At 44.4% G+C, this 19154-nt stretch overlaps 1 protein-coding gene across 4 annotated transcripts in view; it reads left to right on the forward strand.

Moving 5' to 3' along the window:
• The window catches only part of otofa (otoferlin a), a 127755-nt gene that overhangs the window by 105963 nt on the left and 2638 nt on the right, over positions 1 to 19154 (forward strand). For 2 of the 4 annotated variants that reach the window (XM_088362075.1, XM_088362074.1), the window contains exons 12-54: positions 1208 to 1407; positions 3186 to 3244; positions 5472 to 5560; positions 6455 to 6554; positions 7429 to 7628; positions 9877 to 9947; positions 10030 to 10156; positions 10240 to 10294; positions 10390 to 10521; positions 10932 to 10994; positions 11059 to 11143; positions 11209 to 11368; positions 11437 to 11623; positions 11690 to 11876; positions 11935 to 12158; positions 12227 to 12335; positions 12409 to 12595; positions 12672 to 12792; positions 12862 to 12962; positions 13029 to 13119; positions 13181 to 13297; positions 13362 to 13514; positions 13579 to 13774; positions 13840 to 13964; positions 14033 to 14167; positions 14641 to 14802; positions 14975 to 15046; positions 15245 to 15364; positions 15433 to 15594; positions 15669 to 15831; positions 15950 to 16023; positions 16123 to 16152; positions 16242 to 16379; positions 16452 to 16527; positions 16594 to 16739; positions 16827 to 16961; positions 17024 to 17161; positions 17227 to 17354; positions 17427 to 17597; positions 17668 to 17828; positions 17894 to 18036; positions 18112 to 18200; positions 18970 to 19068. In XM_088362075.1, coding sequence (XP_088218201.1) covers positions 1326 to 1407; positions 3186 to 3244; positions 5472 to 5560; positions 6455 to 6554; positions 7429 to 7628; positions 9877 to 9947; positions 10030 to 10156; positions 10240 to 10294; positions 10390 to 10521; positions 10932 to 10994; positions 11059 to 11143; positions 11209 to 11368; positions 11437 to 11623; positions 11690 to 11876; positions 11935 to 12158; positions 12227 to 12335; positions 12409 to 12595; positions 12672 to 12792; positions 12862 to 12962; positions 13029 to 13119; positions 13181 to 13297; positions 13362 to 13514; positions 13579 to 13774; positions 13840 to 13964; positions 14033 to 14167; positions 14641 to 14802; positions 14975 to 15046; positions 15245 to 15364; positions 15433 to 15594; positions 15669 to 15831; positions 15950 to 16023; positions 16123 to 16152; positions 16242 to 16379; positions 16452 to 16527; positions 16594 to 16739; positions 16827 to 16961; positions 17024 to 17161; positions 17227 to 17354; positions 17427 to 17597; positions 17668 to 17828; positions 17894 to 18036; positions 18112 to 18200; positions 18970 to 19068 — 5363 coding nt within the window. In that variant the 5' untranslated portion in view covers positions 1208 to 1325. Of the gene's footprint in view, positions 1 to 1207; positions 1408 to 3185; positions 3245 to 5471; positions 5561 to 6454; positions 6555 to 7428; positions 7629 to 9876; positions 9948 to 10029; positions 10157 to 10239; positions 10295 to 10389; positions 10522 to 10931; positions 10995 to 11058; positions 11144 to 11208; positions 11369 to 11436; positions 11624 to 11689; positions 11877 to 11934; positions 12159 to 12226; positions 12336 to 12408; positions 12596 to 12671; positions 12793 to 12861; positions 12963 to 13028; positions 13120 to 13180; positions 13298 to 13361; positions 13515 to 13578; positions 13775 to 13839; positions 13965 to 14032; positions 14168 to 14640; positions 14803 to 14974; positions 15047 to 15244; positions 15365 to 15432; positions 15595 to 15668; positions 15832 to 15949; positions 16024 to 16122; positions 16153 to 16241; positions 16380 to 16451; positions 16528 to 16593; positions 16740 to 16826; positions 16962 to 17023; positions 17162 to 17226; positions 17355 to 17426; positions 17598 to 17667; positions 17829 to 17893; positions 18037 to 18111; positions 18201 to 18706; positions 18806 to 18969; positions 19069 to 19154 lie in introns of all 4 variants that reach the window. The other 2 variants (XM_088362072.1, XM_088362073.1) reach the window with 2 other exon arrangements.

The raw sequence follows: 19154 nt of genomic DNA on the forward strand, positions 1-19154 counted from the left end.
AATCCAATACTCAAGTATAACAAATCAAGATGAGCCGAACAGTGCACAAAGCTTGTCCGGTAGAGTCTTCCAACATATTTTGGAGCCTTCCGCAAGTCTGAGTAGTCAACCCATTTTTTTAAATTATTATTATTATATATTTATTTGGATTTTTTTGTAATAAAGTTGACAACTCTTTTGTCATCTAAAGTGAGGATAACACTGCATACATAGCTTTTTTTCTTATATAGGAAAAACAAACGATAGTGTGTTGAACTGATCACATCAATGAACTGCTTCAGAGAGAGCAAAATTTTCTTCAAGAAAAAAAAAAAAAATGCACATCTGAGTAAGGAGAGTCCTGTTGAGAAGGTTTACCTGATGTGACTCCAGCATGACCAGAACCCGCCTTGATGGACAGTGGGAAATTGGTTGCCTAGCAACTGGTCAGCATCTGTCCAAGTCGTTTAATCCTTCCTTTTTGAGCAGCTCCGTTCCTTCATTAAAAACAAAATCGTTCAAGCTTAAGATAATGCGAGAATTGACTCAGTAGACCCATCGCATCGATTCAATCGTATCTCGATTTATTTTTAAGCCGGAAATCTCTGTGTGATTCGATGATAAATCGATTTTCAGGTCCAATTTTTTTTGTTTTAATCCTAATATATATCTAGATGCTAAAGTTCATGTAATTTTCCAACGAGGAACTCATTGCATCATCTTTCAAACCGAGCCGTACGATATCGAATCGAATGAATCGTAAACCCGCTGAATCGAATCATTACAATTTACAGTGAACTCATCTTGAATCGTATCGCATACCATAAATTGACCTATATAACAAATTCTTATATTTATGACATCACATTTTTTTGGATGATGCAGCTTGTATTGTATTTTCCTCTTTATTGAGAAGTAATATTGTGCCAAAGGGACACATGAGGTCCAGCTACTTCATTACAGGAATGCTGTAGCACGAGCGCACACACACACACACACACACACACACACACACACACACACACACACACACACACACACACACACACACACACACACACACCCTTCTCCCCCCCTGCCCGCACCCAAGCAGCGAAGAGAGACGCGTGCCGCAGCCTGCGCAGTCGACTCGCATCTTTTGCCGCGCACGTCGAGAAAAAAAAAAATCACAAAACTAAAAAGGAAAGACAAAGACAACCGAATCTTCATGCCGTGCACATGGATTTAGGATCGCGGAGGATCCACGCAGGAGGAGACGCTCAGCTTCACGGCGGAGAGGCAGCAGGTTCAAGTTTGCTCGTGTGGAGGAGTGAGGTGGACCTCCTCCCCCCAGCCCCGCCGGACTCATGATGTCCCTCACGCTTCACCTCAAGTCGGTCGCCAACCTCCGGGGGAAAGGTGACCGCGTTGCCAAAGTCACATTTCGAGGTACGGCCAAACTTTTCCATCTAGTTGCAATGCTCCTAAATAGAGATATTGATGGAAGTTTCTTATGTTGACTGCCAAGACATCCATCAAATCCAAACTAAGAAGAAGCTGGTCAGAAAGCATTTTATCAGTGTCACTTGAAGACAAAAAAAAATGGTCTCAATGGTTTCCGTTTCCAGGCTACCAAACCCAAATCATTCTTATCAAGTAAAAACAGTCTCTCGTTAAAAGCTCCTTTTATCTTCGCTCCTTGTCAGACACACAAGAATGTGTTCACACAGGAATTACAGCTGTCAACAGTGCGTGACCAAGAACTTATTAGAAGTGATTAGACCCAGCATCACGATTGTGTAGGATGTCACATTGCCGCCTCCCCTTTCCTTTTTCCTGTGTGTGTGTGTGTGTGTTCAGAACAAGCCTTATAGTGTTATGTTGCACGCTGCAGCAAACTCACTCGGCTCTGGGTAGTACAGAACCCGTCAGCCGAGTCGGGGGAGATTGGACCTGCGCTGCCTTGATCAAAGCTGGAGCTTTGTTGTTGTGTTCCAACGTTGCTCCCGCCATCGTCAAAAGATTGGCATTGGGATTATTCGATAAGAGAGGAGAATTGAGAAGAGCTATGTCATTGATTTGAAGGCAGGGTCTTATCTGTAATTGTTCCTGCTTGTGCTCAGCACTTGCTCTCCAGCCTGCCAGAATGGAGTTGAGAAGTTAATTGCAACCCAGTTCCAGATTAGCCGACATGTGTTTATGCAGGGGTGCTACTTTCTTATCAAACTTTGCCACTTATCATTTCGATAAAAAGTCTCTGTGAACTAGGGTGAAATTCAGGCTGATTAGCAGCAGCATTTTTTTTTTTTTTTTAGTTTGACGCAGCACGCCTTATGTAAGCCTCATAGCATCTACTTTGGCAAACCCACGGCTCAATGGGAAGGCAGCAGAGCTTCTGTTTTGAATAATGTAGGAGGGATCTTGTCATCCTCTCTGCTGTCGAAATTTAAAAAAAAAATCATTTCTAAAGATGTGAGTTTTATAAGGTGAGCGTCGATATATCAAAAAAGCTTCCATTTTGCAGTAGATTAAAAAATTAATTAAATTTAAATTAATAAATAATTTAATATTGTTATTATGATTAAAATAATTTCCCAACCACTCCACGTCTATCGCTGAATGCTCGTGAGTACGAACACAAACACACAACACCTGCACAAAGCAAACGTTGACACGCCCGCTGCCATTCATAAACATCACAAAGCAACCAGGTGCAGCAAGTCACATGACAGTAAGTAATTAATTACCCCCCCACCCCGAGTTTATATCACACTTTGCACAGTGAGGTGCACCTGCAGCATTGGATCAAGATGTGCCGCTAATTTGGCCTTTGCATAAATAATAATTATGAAAATCGTTTGCCGGATACACCATCGTATCAGATGTCATTGTGATTGTAATTACCACACTCATTTGTTTTCCTCATCAGAGAAAAGAGTTCTAGGGGATATTAAAAAGTCTGCACCCCTCCCCTGGTTGAGTCAGATTACTAATATATATCTATTTTTTTAAATCTTATCTTCTGATCTCCTTTGCAAAACAAAAGGGCTGCTTTTATATCGGCCGTAAATGCATTCAGTGAATGTCAAGCACAGATAAAACTTAAAGCCTCCACTTAATTGCGCTCATAAGCGATATACAAATGGCCGCTCCCGATTTAAAGATCAGTCAGTGACATTTCTTACCATCTCCAACCTACCGGCTTAATTCCTCTTTTACCTTTTCAGGGTCGTCCTTCTTCAGCCGTGTGGCGGCCAACTGCGACGACGTGGCTCACTTTAACGAGGTTGGTTCTTTGTAATTCCCCAATTATTGCTGGGATTCATAGGAAGATTCATTTAGTCCATACAAATTGAGTTTATTTGGAAACAATGCTGATTCATTTTTTTTTTCTGATTAATGACATCGCTTAACGGGGTTTACCATCATCGCTAATTATATCACAATTGAATCTCGTAACAAAGTGCGTGGGGCTGGATTAGGTTAGCGCCAAGTTTCCGATTTATAATAAACAAGGTGATGAACAGGAGGGATCCAACTTTTGTCGTCCTGCAGAAAAGCAGCTAGAAACGTGTCCGTGGATTTCTACCATGCCGGCTTGAACCGAAGCGAGCGCCCTGTCACTGATTTCTTATGACAGCTTCATTTGTTGCTCTCTGTGCCGCCGACTTCATTAGTATCACTCAGCATCATGTCCAGAGGAACAACTTCAAGTGACCTCGCTTTGGGGGGGGTGCCAGAACATGCCTACATATATGCATAGTCCTCCTGGCTCGTCTCCTCGCTCATAAATGTGGCCTTCTCCGGCGTCGAGGGAGCACTGCGAGTCGTGTTGCTTTATGCATGGTCTAGCACGAACGCCTTTCAACTAGTATGCCGCTTGCTTGGATGGGGGAATGTGCATTCATTATTCATTCCATGGTGGGATTTAGCTTTTAGCTACGGCGCGCTAGTGCCTCCCCCTCACCAGCTCGACAGAACTAGAGCGCAGAACGGCAACCATTGCGAGTGCTCGGAAGTTTGGCTGCACTCCAGTGTGTGTCTGAAAAAGATGATATGCAAAAATAATATATTTATTTGTACACGAGTGAGCGGGCAGCTGCTGCAGCTCCAGCATTATGTTGTCAATTATTCAAATATTTAATTTGATAGTTGACTTATTCTTAATAAATGATGACCCCCCCCACACACACACACACAAGAATTTTTTTTACACTGAATTGGAATGCAGTTAAAACAAACACCAGAGTGAAATGAATCTTGCAGCGATCGAAGGGAAAAAAAAAAAAAGCTATTTCTGTTGGTGTTCATTAGCTTGGACTTTTTCTGCTTTAACGAGCCCCACTCAGCAGTAACAATGCACCAAACAAACGTTATTAAAGTGTGAGGGGGCGGGGTTAAAATTATTCCAGCGAAGAGAGAAATTGTGTCTCAGCAGATTTTTTTTTTTTTTTCCTAAGCAAAAGCTACTTCTTATAACCTCTGGGCACCACAGCAATTTTCTTCCCCCTTGAGGAATTCTGGGACTTCAGCTGAGATGGATTTTAGTTCAGAGGTGTTCGGCTACAAATGTATGAAATATTTTCAAGGGTTATAAAAAGTCTTCTCTATTCTGTTCAACATTGCCGTGGATTGCTTCATAAAGCATGATATATCTTCTGCTGTCACGCCGTGGTTTTTTCTAACCTCCTCCTTTTTATCTTTTAAAAAGGCTCTGAGAGAAGAGGGGGAAAAAAAATCTGACGGAGGATTTTTTTTTTTTACTGTAAGCTTTTACGCATCCAGATGAAAGGCAAGGTGGTTGCAAAAAAAAAAAAACTCAAGCTTATGCTTCATAAATAACCAGAGGTGTTTTCATGCTCTGTAACCATGGCAACCAAAATTAAAATGATCACAGCTTCTTCTCTTGTGCATTTAACAACTTTGATAGAGCACAGTGGCCTTTTGCACCTCTGTCACTTTTAACGAGCAGACCGCCAATTCGGTTGGGGGGGGGATCTCGGAACGGTAATGAGCAGCTCTGAAAAAGAGAGAAAGATCTAAAAAAAAAATTTTTTGCAGCAGCGTTATCTTCCGTTGGAATGAATTAATGAATCTTGACTTTCATGTGTTGGGAAGCACTTGGACTGTATTTTTCGTCAATGACGTGTGGTCTTTTTTTTTCCTCTGGGGAAATTAAAGCGGTCATCCATTGTAGATGTCGGAGTAACAAAAACAGCTTTGCGCTTCTTCTATTCTATTTTTTTTTTTTTTTTTGCCGCTGCAGAGGCAGTTGGGGGAACCCCAGGATTTGCTTAATGGGATGAACAAAGGCCTGATTGATAGCCTGCCCGCGGCGGCGGCGTCTTGAGTGAGAGCTCCACGTTAGCGGGGGACGTTTAATGAATTTTAAATCACCTTTTCAACCTTCATCTCTTCTATCTCCTAAAATGCAGCAGCACAATGAGAAATCTACTGTTGGACTTCATAAAAATGTTGTTCTGTTGGTAACCACTGGTGTGTGTCTTCTTCAGATGTTTCGATGGCCATTAGCGAGCAGGCTGGACGGCAGCGAGATGCTGGAAATCCAAGTGTTCAATTACAGCAAAGTCTTCAGTAACAGGTAAAAAGCCACACAAAAAATAATAATCTAGTTTTGTCAGTCCAGTTGTGTGTTTTTACACGCCCGCTTGCACATATCATTAGCCATATTTTGCCGGCACGCATGCTAAGTGCTCAAACTATTGATTGTACGCATTTGTTTTACGATTTGATCGTTCCCTGCGGGGGCTTTGGTGGCGTCAGCTGATCATTTGCGTGCGTCATCAGAGCACGTGCAATGCCGTTTTTCACTTTGTTGACGTTTGCAATTAGAGTGTAAGCAAGCCTGCGACCATGTTGTGTGTTCTTCATATACTTATTGGTTTTGTGGGCTGGAATCACTTTGGGGTGGCGGGGGGGGGGGCACTTTCAATTATTCAACAGCTCTAATTGGTCAATTTAATGGTGACTTGATGTTTATATGAAGTGAATGGAAGCAGTATAAGCAACACTTGGAGCCTTAATAAAACCATATAGTCAATAACGTGCACATGCTGTGTTAAGATGCCGTTTGTTTCAGTTGCTTAAAAAAAAAAAAAGACGACATCTTTTGTGTACGCTTCCATTATGGAGCCAGTTAAGCGAGAAAAGCTGCAGCGAAGAAGGAACAGATTCTCAGCAGGGTGAGCACGTTACACAATGAAGTCTGCTCGGTGCAGGCTATGATAGGCTGAGTCGAAGCAATCCACACCGTCTGCTCTGGCTGCTTTGCGAGGATTTGTCGAACAACTGTGAAGACATTACGAGTGGAAGGATCAAAATGTGCAGCAAAGCTTCTACCCACATGGTCCATTCCATCACGTTTGCAAAATATGCTGTGCTTTACGATTTGACTCATTAGTGGTTTTCAAAGCAAACACGGTGAAGCGGCATTTAGCTGTTACGCCGCAACGTGTTTCATCGCTCTTCTCTGCAGGTCAGTGGGGACTTTCTGCATGGTGCTCCAGAAGGTGGCGGAGGAGGGCCAGCTCCAGTTGACTGACACGCTCATCGATGATAACAACACATCCATAAATGTGAGTCGACATGCACCACTGTATTATTTTTATGATTATAACCCACAAGTTCAGGTATTTTATTTATTATGACTAGCCATATAGTTCAGGTTCAGCAGGAGAATGGCTCTTTTAGGCCACCTAAAGTTTTAACAAAGTAAAAATGGATCGGTCTCTAGGCAACAGCAGCCTAATTGTATTCTTGCCGTAATTATAGCTCTTGAGGGAAACTTCTTTTTCAAAGGGGCGAAGATTAGCGCGAGGACGACGCTGGTTTTGAACAAGGCGACTTTAAGGCCTTCTGGCAAATTGTGATGGAGGATGGCAGATGCGCTGACTTTTTTTTTTTTGTTTCAGAACATAACGCGCGCCGTGGGAACGCATTAACAATTCGATTACTGAGGCTCAAGGTTAACACTTTTGTTATGTGCGCTGGTGTCGTCACCATAGTAACACAAAATAAAAAGCTCGGCAAAGACAGAAAACATTATTTTTCTTTATGCTTGCAATAAATTGGCTTTAATAAAAATGAAGTCAAATGAATAGTCACCCCAAAAAAAACAAAGATGCACCAAAAACAAATTCCATTGTCACCATTGATTCCGAAAGAGATTTTAAACGACTCTTAACCAAATTTCGCCTCGCAGGCAACATTTAGATGATTTAAAGGGCCAGCCGAGTCCATTTCCTATAATGACAAATGCATTAAATCTCAAATAAAATGCCAGTTAGCCTTAAGGTGCTTTAAATTATGTCCAACTGCAACAGTTCCAGAAGAATGGAGCAGAGATGTTCACAAAAACAAAGAAATACAGTGAATAAATCCTTCAAAAAATGTTTTCATCTTTATTTTTTCCACATTCTTCATAAACACAAGACCCTTTTTGTTTTCCAGACCAGCGTTACCATAGAGATCCGATACCAGTCAATGGATGGCGCTGCGGGCATGTGGAGTAACGGCGAGCATCTGGATGTCCCCGACGATCGCGACGGGATATTTACCTTCGAGACGGATAGCTTGCTGTCGGGGCAAAGCCGCGGATCCGGGACATCTGCCAAACGATCTTTGCAGGGATCCATCCCCACGTTCAGAAAGTGAGTCCAACATGAGCCCGAATCTGGCATCCATGCATTCAGTCTGTCCTGGCGCGCCAAAGCACACTTTTTGCTGCAAACATTCTTCCTTCTGTGCCACTTTGGAAAAATACTTTCCCCCTTTTCCATGCGGCAAATTCATTTTGATGTTAATCGGACCGGACGCTTTGACCCTTCAAGTCACAGATAAGGTCACCGAGGGAGTGACCTCATCTTCCAGTCGGACATTTTCCGTTTAGGAACCGCGTAGTGAAAAGCGAGACGTGCACGATTGGATAAAATTGAGGTCAGGGTCCGCCGCACTTAGAGCCGCGACGTAATTGGGACTGCATTTGACATCGATCTAAGTCGCCAGCAGGGGGCGCTGCTGCTTAAAATATCTCCTTGAATGCCGATTAAGCAGACTGCTAGAAGATAGAAAAAGATCGATTTGACTCTAAAGGTCATCCAAGGTGATTTCAGAATGTTTTGTGCTTCTTTTTAGGAACCTGGATTTATTTCACAGCTCTATATGGAGCTGCACTAGCTTCACCTAAATTGAAAGGCATGGCTTCTTCCCCCTGTGGGCTGTGTGCCTGCAGGATGATTTATGACAGAACCCTGAACACTTTTTTTTTTTTTTTGGGGATGCACCTCAGCTCTGCAGAGGTTTTGTTCCTCCTCATGAATATATCAAGTCACTCAGGGGCATTAGCCGTGAAGCAGCTGACACATTTGACCACAACGAAAATAGTATTGCTGCTGCAAACATACTAAGAAAAAAAATAATAGCAAAGCTGACCCTTAAAACATTTTTTTTTTTCCAAACGAGTTGGTATAACTACGATGAATTCAAAGTGAATATAGAAGTGTTCCACTCGCTCGGGGATCCGCAGTCTGTTTTTTCTCTTTTTCCTTCATCCTGGCTGCCTGCATTATGTAGGACTCCTTCATTATGACACTATAAAACACACAAAGGAGACTAAAGGGAGCGGAAAGTATTTGGAAGAACAAATAATATCGTTTAGAAAGTCAAGCCCAGAGATATTTTTTGGCATTTGGCTGAGTTGAGTTGAAATAGCCCCGACTGGGAAAAAAAAAAGGTCCGTCTCCTCTCATCCGAGTGATGTTCCTGGTGCAGAACACACAAATGAATTATTGAACGTGGTTATATTATTCATTTTCATATCCGAGCTCACGTGCGCCAAACTTGTGAGAGCTGATGCGAACTTTGCAGCATCTTCAAGTATTTCTTGACGTTTGGAAATGGAAACGAACCGTTCTATTACTTGTTGGATCAACGTTGGGATTTCGATTGTTGTTGATTGATGTATTGACCCACAACATCTTTTGACTGATGGTAACAGTACCCAGCCTCATTATCTCCGCTCCTCGCCCCCTCCCTTCCTGTGTACCTCCCTCCTTGACATCCATTTGTCACCCACTCGTCGGTTATATCTGCTTGCTTGGTTTGGACCTGCAGCATTTGGCCCATGAAAAAAATAACGACCCATTAAGTTTATAAAAAGGATTCATCCATTGAGAAGGTAGGTATGTCATGCTTCTTTTGGCATTGTTTTTTTTTTTCTCTAAATGGTGAAGGCCAATTCCTAATTTTTTTTTATGTTTTTAAAAAAATGTAAATATTTTTTATGTCATATATTCGAATGACTTGATATTGTGAATTGGCCAGTTCATTAGCTGTCAGATTATACAATTTAAATTAATTTTTGAAAAATTCTGGTTTTTTACTTTTGAAAAGTTTCAATATTTTTATATAAAGAGATGCGATTTGTGTTTTTTAACTTCACCAAGAAGCTCGCTGACGCGAAACTTTGCGCCTGTTTTTCCACACGTGAGCTGGGGATTATAGCAGAAACCGGAGCCAGATCGATTCTGAAATGCTTGAGGAGGCAAAAGTGTTTTTCATTCATTTCCTGACATCTTTCCATAGCCGCAGCAAATTAGACGGTCACGCACTTTCTTAATTATTAAGGCCGCCCATTCGTGGGCTGTCGCCGATGACATCACAAGTCTTTGTCGTGGCCGGGATATGCGATCCAGATTAAACAAATGTGCAGAAACCGAACACTCTTGTTTTTGTTGGCGATTGTGGCCGGTGCCAACCGGGGGTTATACCGACTTGACTTTAATGTCGCTATGATTGACTTGGCGGTGTTTGGTTGCCTCTTGAGCGCTGTCATTGAAAGTGACCTTGAAGGTTTGGGGATGCTATCACTTCCCACTTTCTCATTGTCTTCATCAACAGATCAGGGAACAGAGTGTTTGCAGCCATGAAGCTTGGCAAGATCAGGAGCTCACGAGATGATCACAAGAAAGGTACAAAAAAAAGTTGATGAGAACTTTCTTGATAGGACTTTGCGTCTACACGTTTCGAATAACTTTCCCGTTTGAACCTCAGATGAGCCAGCAGTCCTCGACACGGAGGACCTGGACAAGAAGGCCATGCGTCTGGCCGGAATGTTGGAACCAGACGCCATTTCTCTGGCTTCCGTCACTGCCGTCACCACCAACATCTCCAACAAGAGGTCTCGACTCTTGCTACAACACAAAAAGAGTCAAATATAAATGAACGAACGTGAAGGAGAAATGTTTGTACTCATTTGTCCAGGTCCAAACCAGACATCAAGATGGAACCAAGTTCTGGAAGACCAGTGGATTACCAGGTGTGCTTGCTCGGCTAACATGCTAGCTCAGTCACTTTACATTATATTCACTGTGACTCCAAAAAGATTCAAACTCAGCCCTGACAAATTCTCAGATCAGCATCACGATCATCGAGGCCCGCCAGCTTATTGGTCTCAACATGGACCCCGTGGTGTGCGTGGAGATTGGCGATGAGAAGAAGTACACGTCCATGAAGGAGTCCACCAATTGCCCTTACTACAATGAGGTGAGATTCGGTCAGCAGATGATTCTTTCGAGTCGCGCCGTGAGCCCAAGGTCCGGCTTACGACTTTGTCTGCTATCGATTGTTTTGTCTGTGACACAAACCCCTGCGGACACACAAAGTAAAAGGTGAACCTATCAGAGTAATGGCCCTCACATCTTCCCAGACTTACTTTCTCACCCTTCGGCGGAGCTTGCCATCATTCATGGATATTTATGGTGCCGTGAATGGAGGTGAGGTAGATTAGGAATGACGCTAAACGCTTGGCTTCTTTTTTAAAGGTGAAAGTTTCTTCACAAAAGATGACTAGCACACCTTTTTTTTTTTTTATCATCTCCTCAATTTTGCCATTGAACACTAATATTGATATCTGCTAACACGATATGAAATGATTTTCTTCTCCCCCCCCGCAGTACTTTGTCTTCGACTTCCACGTCCCGCCTGATGTCATGTTTGATAAGATCGTTAAGCTCTCGGTAAGCTCTCCACCCTTTTATTACTGTCCAATCGTTAATTCATCGTTAACGTTCTTCGGTCAAGGTTATCCACTCGAAAAACCTTCTTCGGAGCGGAACGTTGGTAGGAACCTTCAAGATGGACGTCGGGACTGTTTATCATCAGCCTGGTAAGCGACAATACCTGAGCTATCAGTACGTCCATGCTGCTGAAATGTTTCTTGGTGGATTCCAGAACATCAGTTCTACCACAAGTGGGCCATCCTGTCCGACCCGGTTGATATCACGGCGGGATGCAAAGGCTACTTGAAATGCGACATCGCCGTGGTGGGTAAAGGCGACAACATCAAGACTCCGCACAAAGCCAACGAGACCGACGAGGACGACATCGAGGGGTAGGCCCGATCTCAAATATTAATCCACCGAGAGACCTTTATCTTCTCAAGATCTTCACTTCTTCCAGGAACCTGCTTCTTCCCGAAGGGATTCCAGCCGAGCGTCAGTGGGCGAGATTCTATGTGAAGGTCTACCGTGCCGAGGGTCTACCTAAGATGAACACCAACATTATGGCTAACGTGAAGAAGGCCTTCATAGGAGAAAATCGGGACCTGGTGGATCCTTACGTTCAAGTGCACTTTTCTGGGCAGAAGGTAAATTTCCGCCAAAGTTGGGCTAACTGCTGCAAGGGTCATTTTCAAAACATCTACCGTCCGCAGGGGAAGACCTCAGTCCAGAAAAGCAGTTACGAACCCATCTGGAACGAGCAGATCGTCTTCACCGAGCTCTTCCCTCCTCTCTGCAAACGCTTGAAGGTCCAAATCCGCGACTCGGATAAGGTGAACGACGTCGCCATCGGAACCCACTTCATTGACTTGCGCAAAATATCCAATGATGGTGACAGAGGTAGGTCATTAAAAAAAAAAAAATAGGATGTCTTCTTAATTGCTTCCATGTGCTTCAGGGTTCTTGCCGACCTTGGGTCCGGCTTGGGCAAACATGTACGGCTCTACACGCCAGTACACCTTGATGGATGAGCACCAGGATCTGAACGATGGACTGGGCGAGGGCGTGTCCTTCCGGGCCCGTCTGCTGCTGTCCGTGGCCGTGGAGGTCCTGGACACCAGCTCCCCGGAGATCCTCAGCTCCACCGACGTGCAGATAGATTCCGTCTCCAACATCTCCGAGGTGAAGAATCGAGCCACTTAATTAGCGGTCGGCATTTTTTATTGTCCCTGTGTCCTTCTTCTTGTCAGAGCGCCACGGGGAAGATGGAGGAGTTCTTTCTCTTCGGAGCCTTCCTGGAGGCCACCATGATTGACCGAAAGATCGGCGACAAACCGATTACATTTGAGGTCACCATAGGTACGGAAGTCGCTTTCTTTTCTTCTCGTTGAAGCTTGAAGGTTGACCTTGTGATGATGCACCTCCGACAAAGGTAACTATGGCAACCAGATAGACGGCACCAGCAAGCCGTCATTGTCGAGAAAGAAGAAAAAGGATGACGAGAACGACGACGAGGACAGCGAACTCATCCAGAACTCCAGCGAAGACGAGGCCGATGAGGAAAGCGACCTGGAGTCGGTCTCCTGCACGCCCCACGTGAGGCCTGTCATCACAGACAGGTCAGAAAGGTCACATCCTAGAACACCAAATGACCTTTCACCCCAAAATCCAACGCAGCTGTTTGTTCCTCCACAGGAATTACTTTCACCTTCCCTACTTGGAGAAGAAACCATGTGTGTACATCAAAAGCTGGTGGCAAGACCAGAGACGAAGACTGTACAACTCCAACATGATGGACAAGATTGCCGACAAGCTGGTCGGTGCGCTTCTTTTGCCCTCCACCCCATTTATAGCTTTTCTTCTCACTCTCTTGTTTGGTGTGCAGGAGGAAGGCATCAATGATGTTCAGGAGATCATCAAGACAGAGAAGGCCTTTCCGGAGCGCCGACTCAGAGGAGTTCTGGAGGAACTGAGTGTTGGCTGCAGGTCAGCGCCATTGTTTACTTTTGTCAAAATGGCAGCAATATTTTCATGTTTTTACTCTTTTCCCAGTCGCTTTATGAATTTGGCCAACAAGGACTTAAACCAGGCCGGGAGAACCAAACTGGATCGGGAAAGACTCAAGTCCTGCATGAGAGAGATGGTAATGCGTCCATTTTTAAACAGCCCAGATAGATTCTCGCTGATTGTCTCGGTTTTTGCAGGACAACATGGGCCAGCAGGCCAAACAGATGAGGACGCAAGTGAAGAAGAACACAGTGAAAGACAAATTAAAAATTGTGCAAAACTTCCTCCAGAGGCTTCGCTTCCTCGCCGACGAGGTAGACGCTCCAATCCAGAATCATCTCCGAGATGTTCCGATCTCATGATGTGATTCTTGTCCAGCCCCAACACAGCATCCCCGACGTGTTCGTGTGGATGATGAGCAACAATAAACGCATCGCGTACGCCCGCATTCCATCCAAGGACATCCTCTACTCGCTCGTGGATGAGGAGACGGGGAAGGACTGCGGCAAAGTTAAAGCTGTCTTTCTCAAGGTATGATGTCACCAACTCGCTGGCTTCCAACCTCCAGAGTCCCACCTCTGATGTTTGTCCACAGCTGCCGGGTAAAAAAGGTTTCGGGCCGGCCGGTTGGACCGTTCAGGCCAAGCTGGAGTTATACTTGTGGCTTGGCCTCACCAAGCAAAAGAAAGAATTCCTCAGCGGTCTTCCCAACGGTTTTGAGGAGGTCAAAGCTCCTAAAACGGCATCCAACCTTCTTCTCTCTGTACCGCCCGTCAGCTTGGTGTATAACAGTGAGTGCCAACTTGGTTTTCGATAAATGTTTTTGGAGCTGATTGGGTTTTTTTGTGTCCAACAGTGAAGCAGGTCTTCCAGCTGAGGGCGCACATGTACCAAGCACGAAGCCTGTTCGCCGCCGACAGCAGCGGCCTCTCCGACCCCTTCGCCAGAGTCTTCTTCTCCACTCATAGTCAGGTCACTGAGGTAAAGCCTGAACCTCAACATGGTGATATTTTATTGTTGATTTTTCAAGACCTAATTATGTTCTGCAGGTTCTGAGCGAGACCCTGTGCCCCACTTGGGACCAGCTGCTGGTTTTCGACAATGTGGAGCTGTTTGGGGAGGCCGGCGAGCTGAGAGACGACCCGCCGATCATCGTGGTGGAAATTTACGACCAAGACACAGTGGTAGGGTTTGCGCTCGGAGACATCGGAGAAAAACAACGGTCGACTCTCATGAAAGCCCTTTGCTTCTCTTTCCATCTTCTGACCTTCTGTGCACCTCCTGTCTTTGTTTAAATAGAGTGTGAAATCATTATTTTCAGGGGAATATTGTGATTTCTTTTTTTTTTTCTTGGGGTTGGGAACTATTCAGTTCAATCATCCCACAAGTGGCACCATTTTATTTTTATTTATTATTTTTATTTATGTTTATTTATATTTATTTTAAGTGTAAGATAAAGAAAAAAAAACTAAATTTCCCTGAAAATTTCCCGTTTGGCCCAATACCTCCAAATTCCTTTCCATTCCCATTGAAACACTTTCCATATAGTATATACATCTAACCAACACTGCCCTCAAGTGGGTGGTGGTGGAAACTGCACCCTCCCACCCCATCCTCACCTAACCCCAACTCTCCATCGCTATGGTGCCGCGTCCAGGGCAAAGCGGAGTTCATAGGTCGCACCTTCGCCAAGCCCACCATCAAAATGTGCGAAGAGCACTACGGCCCTCCGAGGTTTCCGCCCCAGCTGGAGTACTTTCAGATCTACAGGGGGAACTGCACTGCTGGAGAACTGCTGGCTGCCTTTGAGCTCCTTCAGGTAAATGATGTAGGCTGAAAAAAAAAAAAAGACTTTCCATTTCCTGTCTTCCATACCAACTCCAACTTATTTCTGACTAGAACTCACCTGGTGTTGTTATCATTTTCCCATTTCAAATGAACTACTGGGCATCCCTCTTTCTTTTCCTTCTCTTGTGAAACCACCCATCCAGATCCCTTTCGATGGCGAGGAGGTTAGACGAGCTCTCATCGCTGTCCATAACTTTGCCGTCCCTCAGATAAAGGTGCTCTTCTCTTTTCATCTCTTTAATCTCACTTCCTGAACCTTCATCCATCATCATCATGCAGAGGAAGCATCGAAATCCAGGAGAAAATGCTAATAGCTAACATGGATGCGTACAAATCAAGTTGATTTATATTTACGGAGCCACACAGAAATCAATAAGTACAGAACCGAAATATTCTCTCCGAACCCTCGTTAGATTGGTCAAGGAGGGACGGCCGATCTTCCTCCGCTGGAAGGAGCGACGGATTCCGAGCGAGGTCCGATTATCCCGGTTCCAATGGGGATCCGACCCGTCCTGAGTCGCTACCGCATCGAGGTGGGATTCAGTTTTGGATTCTATTACAATTGACAACATAATAAGAAGTTGATTTTTGGCCGGTCCAGGTCTTGTTTTGGGGCTTGAGGGACCTCAAGAGGGTCAACCTGGCCCAGGTGGATCGACCCCGTGTGGACATTGAGTGCGCTGGGAAAGGTGTTCAGTCTGTCGTCATCCAGAACTACAAAAAGAACCCAAATTTCAGCACATTGGTTAAATGGTTTGAGGTGGTGAGTATCTCCAAAGGCAGGAGCAGAAATTGGAAGTTAGGATTTTTAATGTTGACAACAACCTTTCTCATTAGGACCTTCCTGAAAATGAGCTCCTCCACCCGCCGCTCAACATCAGGGTGGTGGACTGCCGAGCTTTCGGTCGCTACACGCTGGTGGGTTCCCATGCGGTCACGAGTCTGAGGCGGTTCCTCTACTGCACCCCCGAAAAGACATCCAGAAACTGGAGCAGCGCAGGTAGTAAAGATTAGTTTCTGTTCATAGTCTGACATATATAGTATATAGTATTTTATTTATTCATCTTTTTAGTAAAGATAAAAAATACCATTGTAGCAATTCCTTGCGCCCTCTACAGGCGAAATCGTCATCAACATGGACTCCATGGAACCCGCCATCCGGAAAATGGACACGTGTGTCAAGTTAGATGCTGTAAGTACTTTGAATTACGGGCGTCATAGTTTTTGTAGAATCTCAAAAAATTTTGTAATGAATTCAACTCATCTCTGATATTCTGATGTTTATTTGTAGACTTCTGATGCTGTTGTAAAAGTTGACATGGTAAGTGTTTGGTCCGACAGAATAATGGGCAAACTTTGGTTATAGAGTGCTAAAAAAAAAACCTCAAATTTCTAATCTGTTTTGAATAGATTGAGGAAGAGAGTGACCGAGACAAAAAGAAGAAGAAAAAGAAGAAGAAGGGAGCTCTGGATGAAGAGGACGACACAGACGAGAGCGTGCTGGATTGGTGGTCCAAATATTTTGCTTCCATCGAGACATTGAAAGAGGTTTGTGCAAGACAATGACAATTATTACCAAAAAAAATGAATAAATCAATATAAATTTCAAACCTTCTGTAGACCATCAGAGCTCAGGAAGCAGCTCAGGCCGAAGCAGAGGAGCGAGAAGACCTGGAAATTGCAGCTGAGACGGCAGGTATGGAACTGACAAGACCTGCCAGAATAATTTTGGATGACTCCACTACAAAACTTCAACCCACAGATATCAAATATGATGACGTTATTCGGAAAGGCCACAGGATGAGGGAGAGGCACAAGGAGAAGAGAAGTGCCAAGGAGAAGAAGAAGAGTCACACGGTGGATGCGGCCGAAAAACGAATAGTTAAATCCAGAGTGGACGAGTTGATGGTATGCGACAAAATGGGGCTTAAAACAGAGCCCTGCGGAACTTTTTTCTTTGCATTTTGTGACATAGAACAAATTGTAACGTCTCAGGTGTTCAACAAGGAGCTCGAGACCGAGTACGGCAACTTTGAAGACTGGCTGCATACCTTCAACCTGTACAGAGGGAAAGCTGGGGACGACGATGAACACGCTCTGGATGAGGACCGCATTGTTGGGCGATTTAAGGTCTTTTTTGTGAAGAATCAAAAAGAGTCAACAAAAGAGTTGATTCTGTAACCTGCGTTCAGGGTTCCTTGTGCATGTACAAAGTACCATTGTCCGAGGAGATGACAAAAGACGTTGGATTCGATCCAAACATGGGCATGTTCCAGAGCATTCCTCATAACGACCCCATCGGCGTGCTCGTTCGGGTTTACGTGGTCAGGGTACGTTGCCCGCTACGTCCAAATCCACCCGGACATCAAACTTTAACCATCTTATTGTCCTCCAGGCCACGGATCTTCATCCTGCAGACATCAACGGAAAGGCAGACCCATACGTTGTCATTAAACTGGGAAAATCCGAAGTCAAGGACAAAGAGAACTACATCTCCAAACAGCTCAATCCCGTGTTTGGAAAGTGAGGCAACTCCCAGATTTGGATTAAAAGCAAACATTTGAATCATATGTCTTTGTCCATCTTGTCTTGCAGGGCGTTTGACATCGAAGCGACGTTCCCCATGGAGTCCATGCTTACGGTTTCCGTGTACGACTGGGACCTGGTGGGCACGGATGACCTGATCGGAGAGACCAAGATCGACTTGGAGAATCGTTTTTACAGCAAATACAGAGCCACCTGCGGCATCTCCTCCACCTACTCTCTGTAAGCCATCTTTGGTATGTCCACATTTGACTTTGACTGCTCCCAATAATTTGCATTTTGTCTGCATTAGCCACGGGTACAATACTTGGCGGGATCCTTTGAAGCCCAGCCAGATCCTTGCAAAGCTTTGTAAGGAAGCCAAGATTGATCCTCCTCAGTACAGCCCGGGAGGGAAAGTCAAGGTGGCCAACTGCGTTTTCGTGGGACCGACCGAGATCGAGGATGAAAACGGTAGGACGGCACGCCGTAATTAAGCGTCATTATTTCTAATAAAGTGATTCGCTCACACTCAAAAGGTTTGAAGAAGCAGACTGAAGAACATTTAGCTTTGACGGCGCTGAACCACTGGGAGGAGATCCCGCGAGTGGGCTGCCGGCTCGTTCCGGAACACGTGGAGACCAGGCCCTTGTTGAACCCGGATAAACCGGGCATTGAGCAGGTAAGGGGGGGGGAAGAGGGGGGGGGGGGGGGGGGAAGGCGCGCTTGGTTTGACCGATGTCCCCGTGTGCTAAAGGGGCGAATCGAGATGTGGGTGGACATGTTTCCTGCCGACATGCCGGCTCCCGGGCCGGCCATTGAGATAGCACCACGGAAGCCCAAAAGGTGAGCTTGGAAGGCAGCGTGCTGCATCCCTGAATAAAAGGGGAACAAAAATATATAGTTTGGCAGCGTGGGAAGATTTTTGGGCCAATGACAAGGTATGGTGTGCTAAAGTTTATTTGTCGTAACGCCAGTTTGATTGAACATTATGTGGCTAATGACATCATTAAAAAAAACACAGTGAAGGTGCCACTATTGCTAAATACAAAAAGAAACTAATTCTACTTCAATTTAAAAATGTCTCGTTTGCTTTGATTCATTGTAAAATATATTATTTTTAAATGTAGGTCCCAATTTTAATTTTATTTTTATCCCCAAGTTGAAAACATAAAAATATATATACAAATATATTAAAAATAAAAATTTTAAAAATAATAATATAAATACAAAAATATACATAAAAATATATTAAAAATACAAATATAAAAAATAATTATTATTTTTAGTTTTTCCTATAATTTAGCTCCCCATGTGCAGTGTCTATGTGTATGTCCTCCTCCCTTTACCAGATATGAGCTCAGGGTGATTATTTGGAATACAGACGAAGTAATACTGGAAGACGATGATTACTTCACTGGGGAAAAGTCCAGTGACATATTTGTCCGGGGGTACGTACAGCGGGATGCAGCCAAGCAAATGGCGCCGGCCGCATCCCCAGCTGTGTGTCGTGTGGATTTGTTTCGTTTGCACTTAACTACTTACTTTTTTGTTTCCATCTGTCGCGTGTGTGTCCGTCTTTGGTGTTTGTGGCGTGTCTCTTGCTTGTGTGCAGCTTTGAGCTTCGTGTTATTATTTGGAACACTGATGACGTAATTCTAGAGGACGATGCTTTCCTGACAGGGGAGAAGATGTCTGACATCTATGTCAGGGGGTAAAAAAAAAAAATAGATTTCATCGCATGGCTCGTATCACTTTTTGCATGGAAATGAGAAATGGCTTGCTCCATTGCTTTGGCGT

This window comes from Syngnathus floridae, chromosome 19 (assembly GCF_059516105.1).
Source record: "Syngnathus floridae isolate MCC-2025c chromosome 19, RoL_Sflo_1.0, whole genome shotgun sequence".
NCBI classification, from domain to species: domain Eukaryota; kingdom Metazoa; phylum Chordata; class Actinopteri; order Syngnathiformes; family Syngnathidae; genus Syngnathus; species Syngnathus floridae.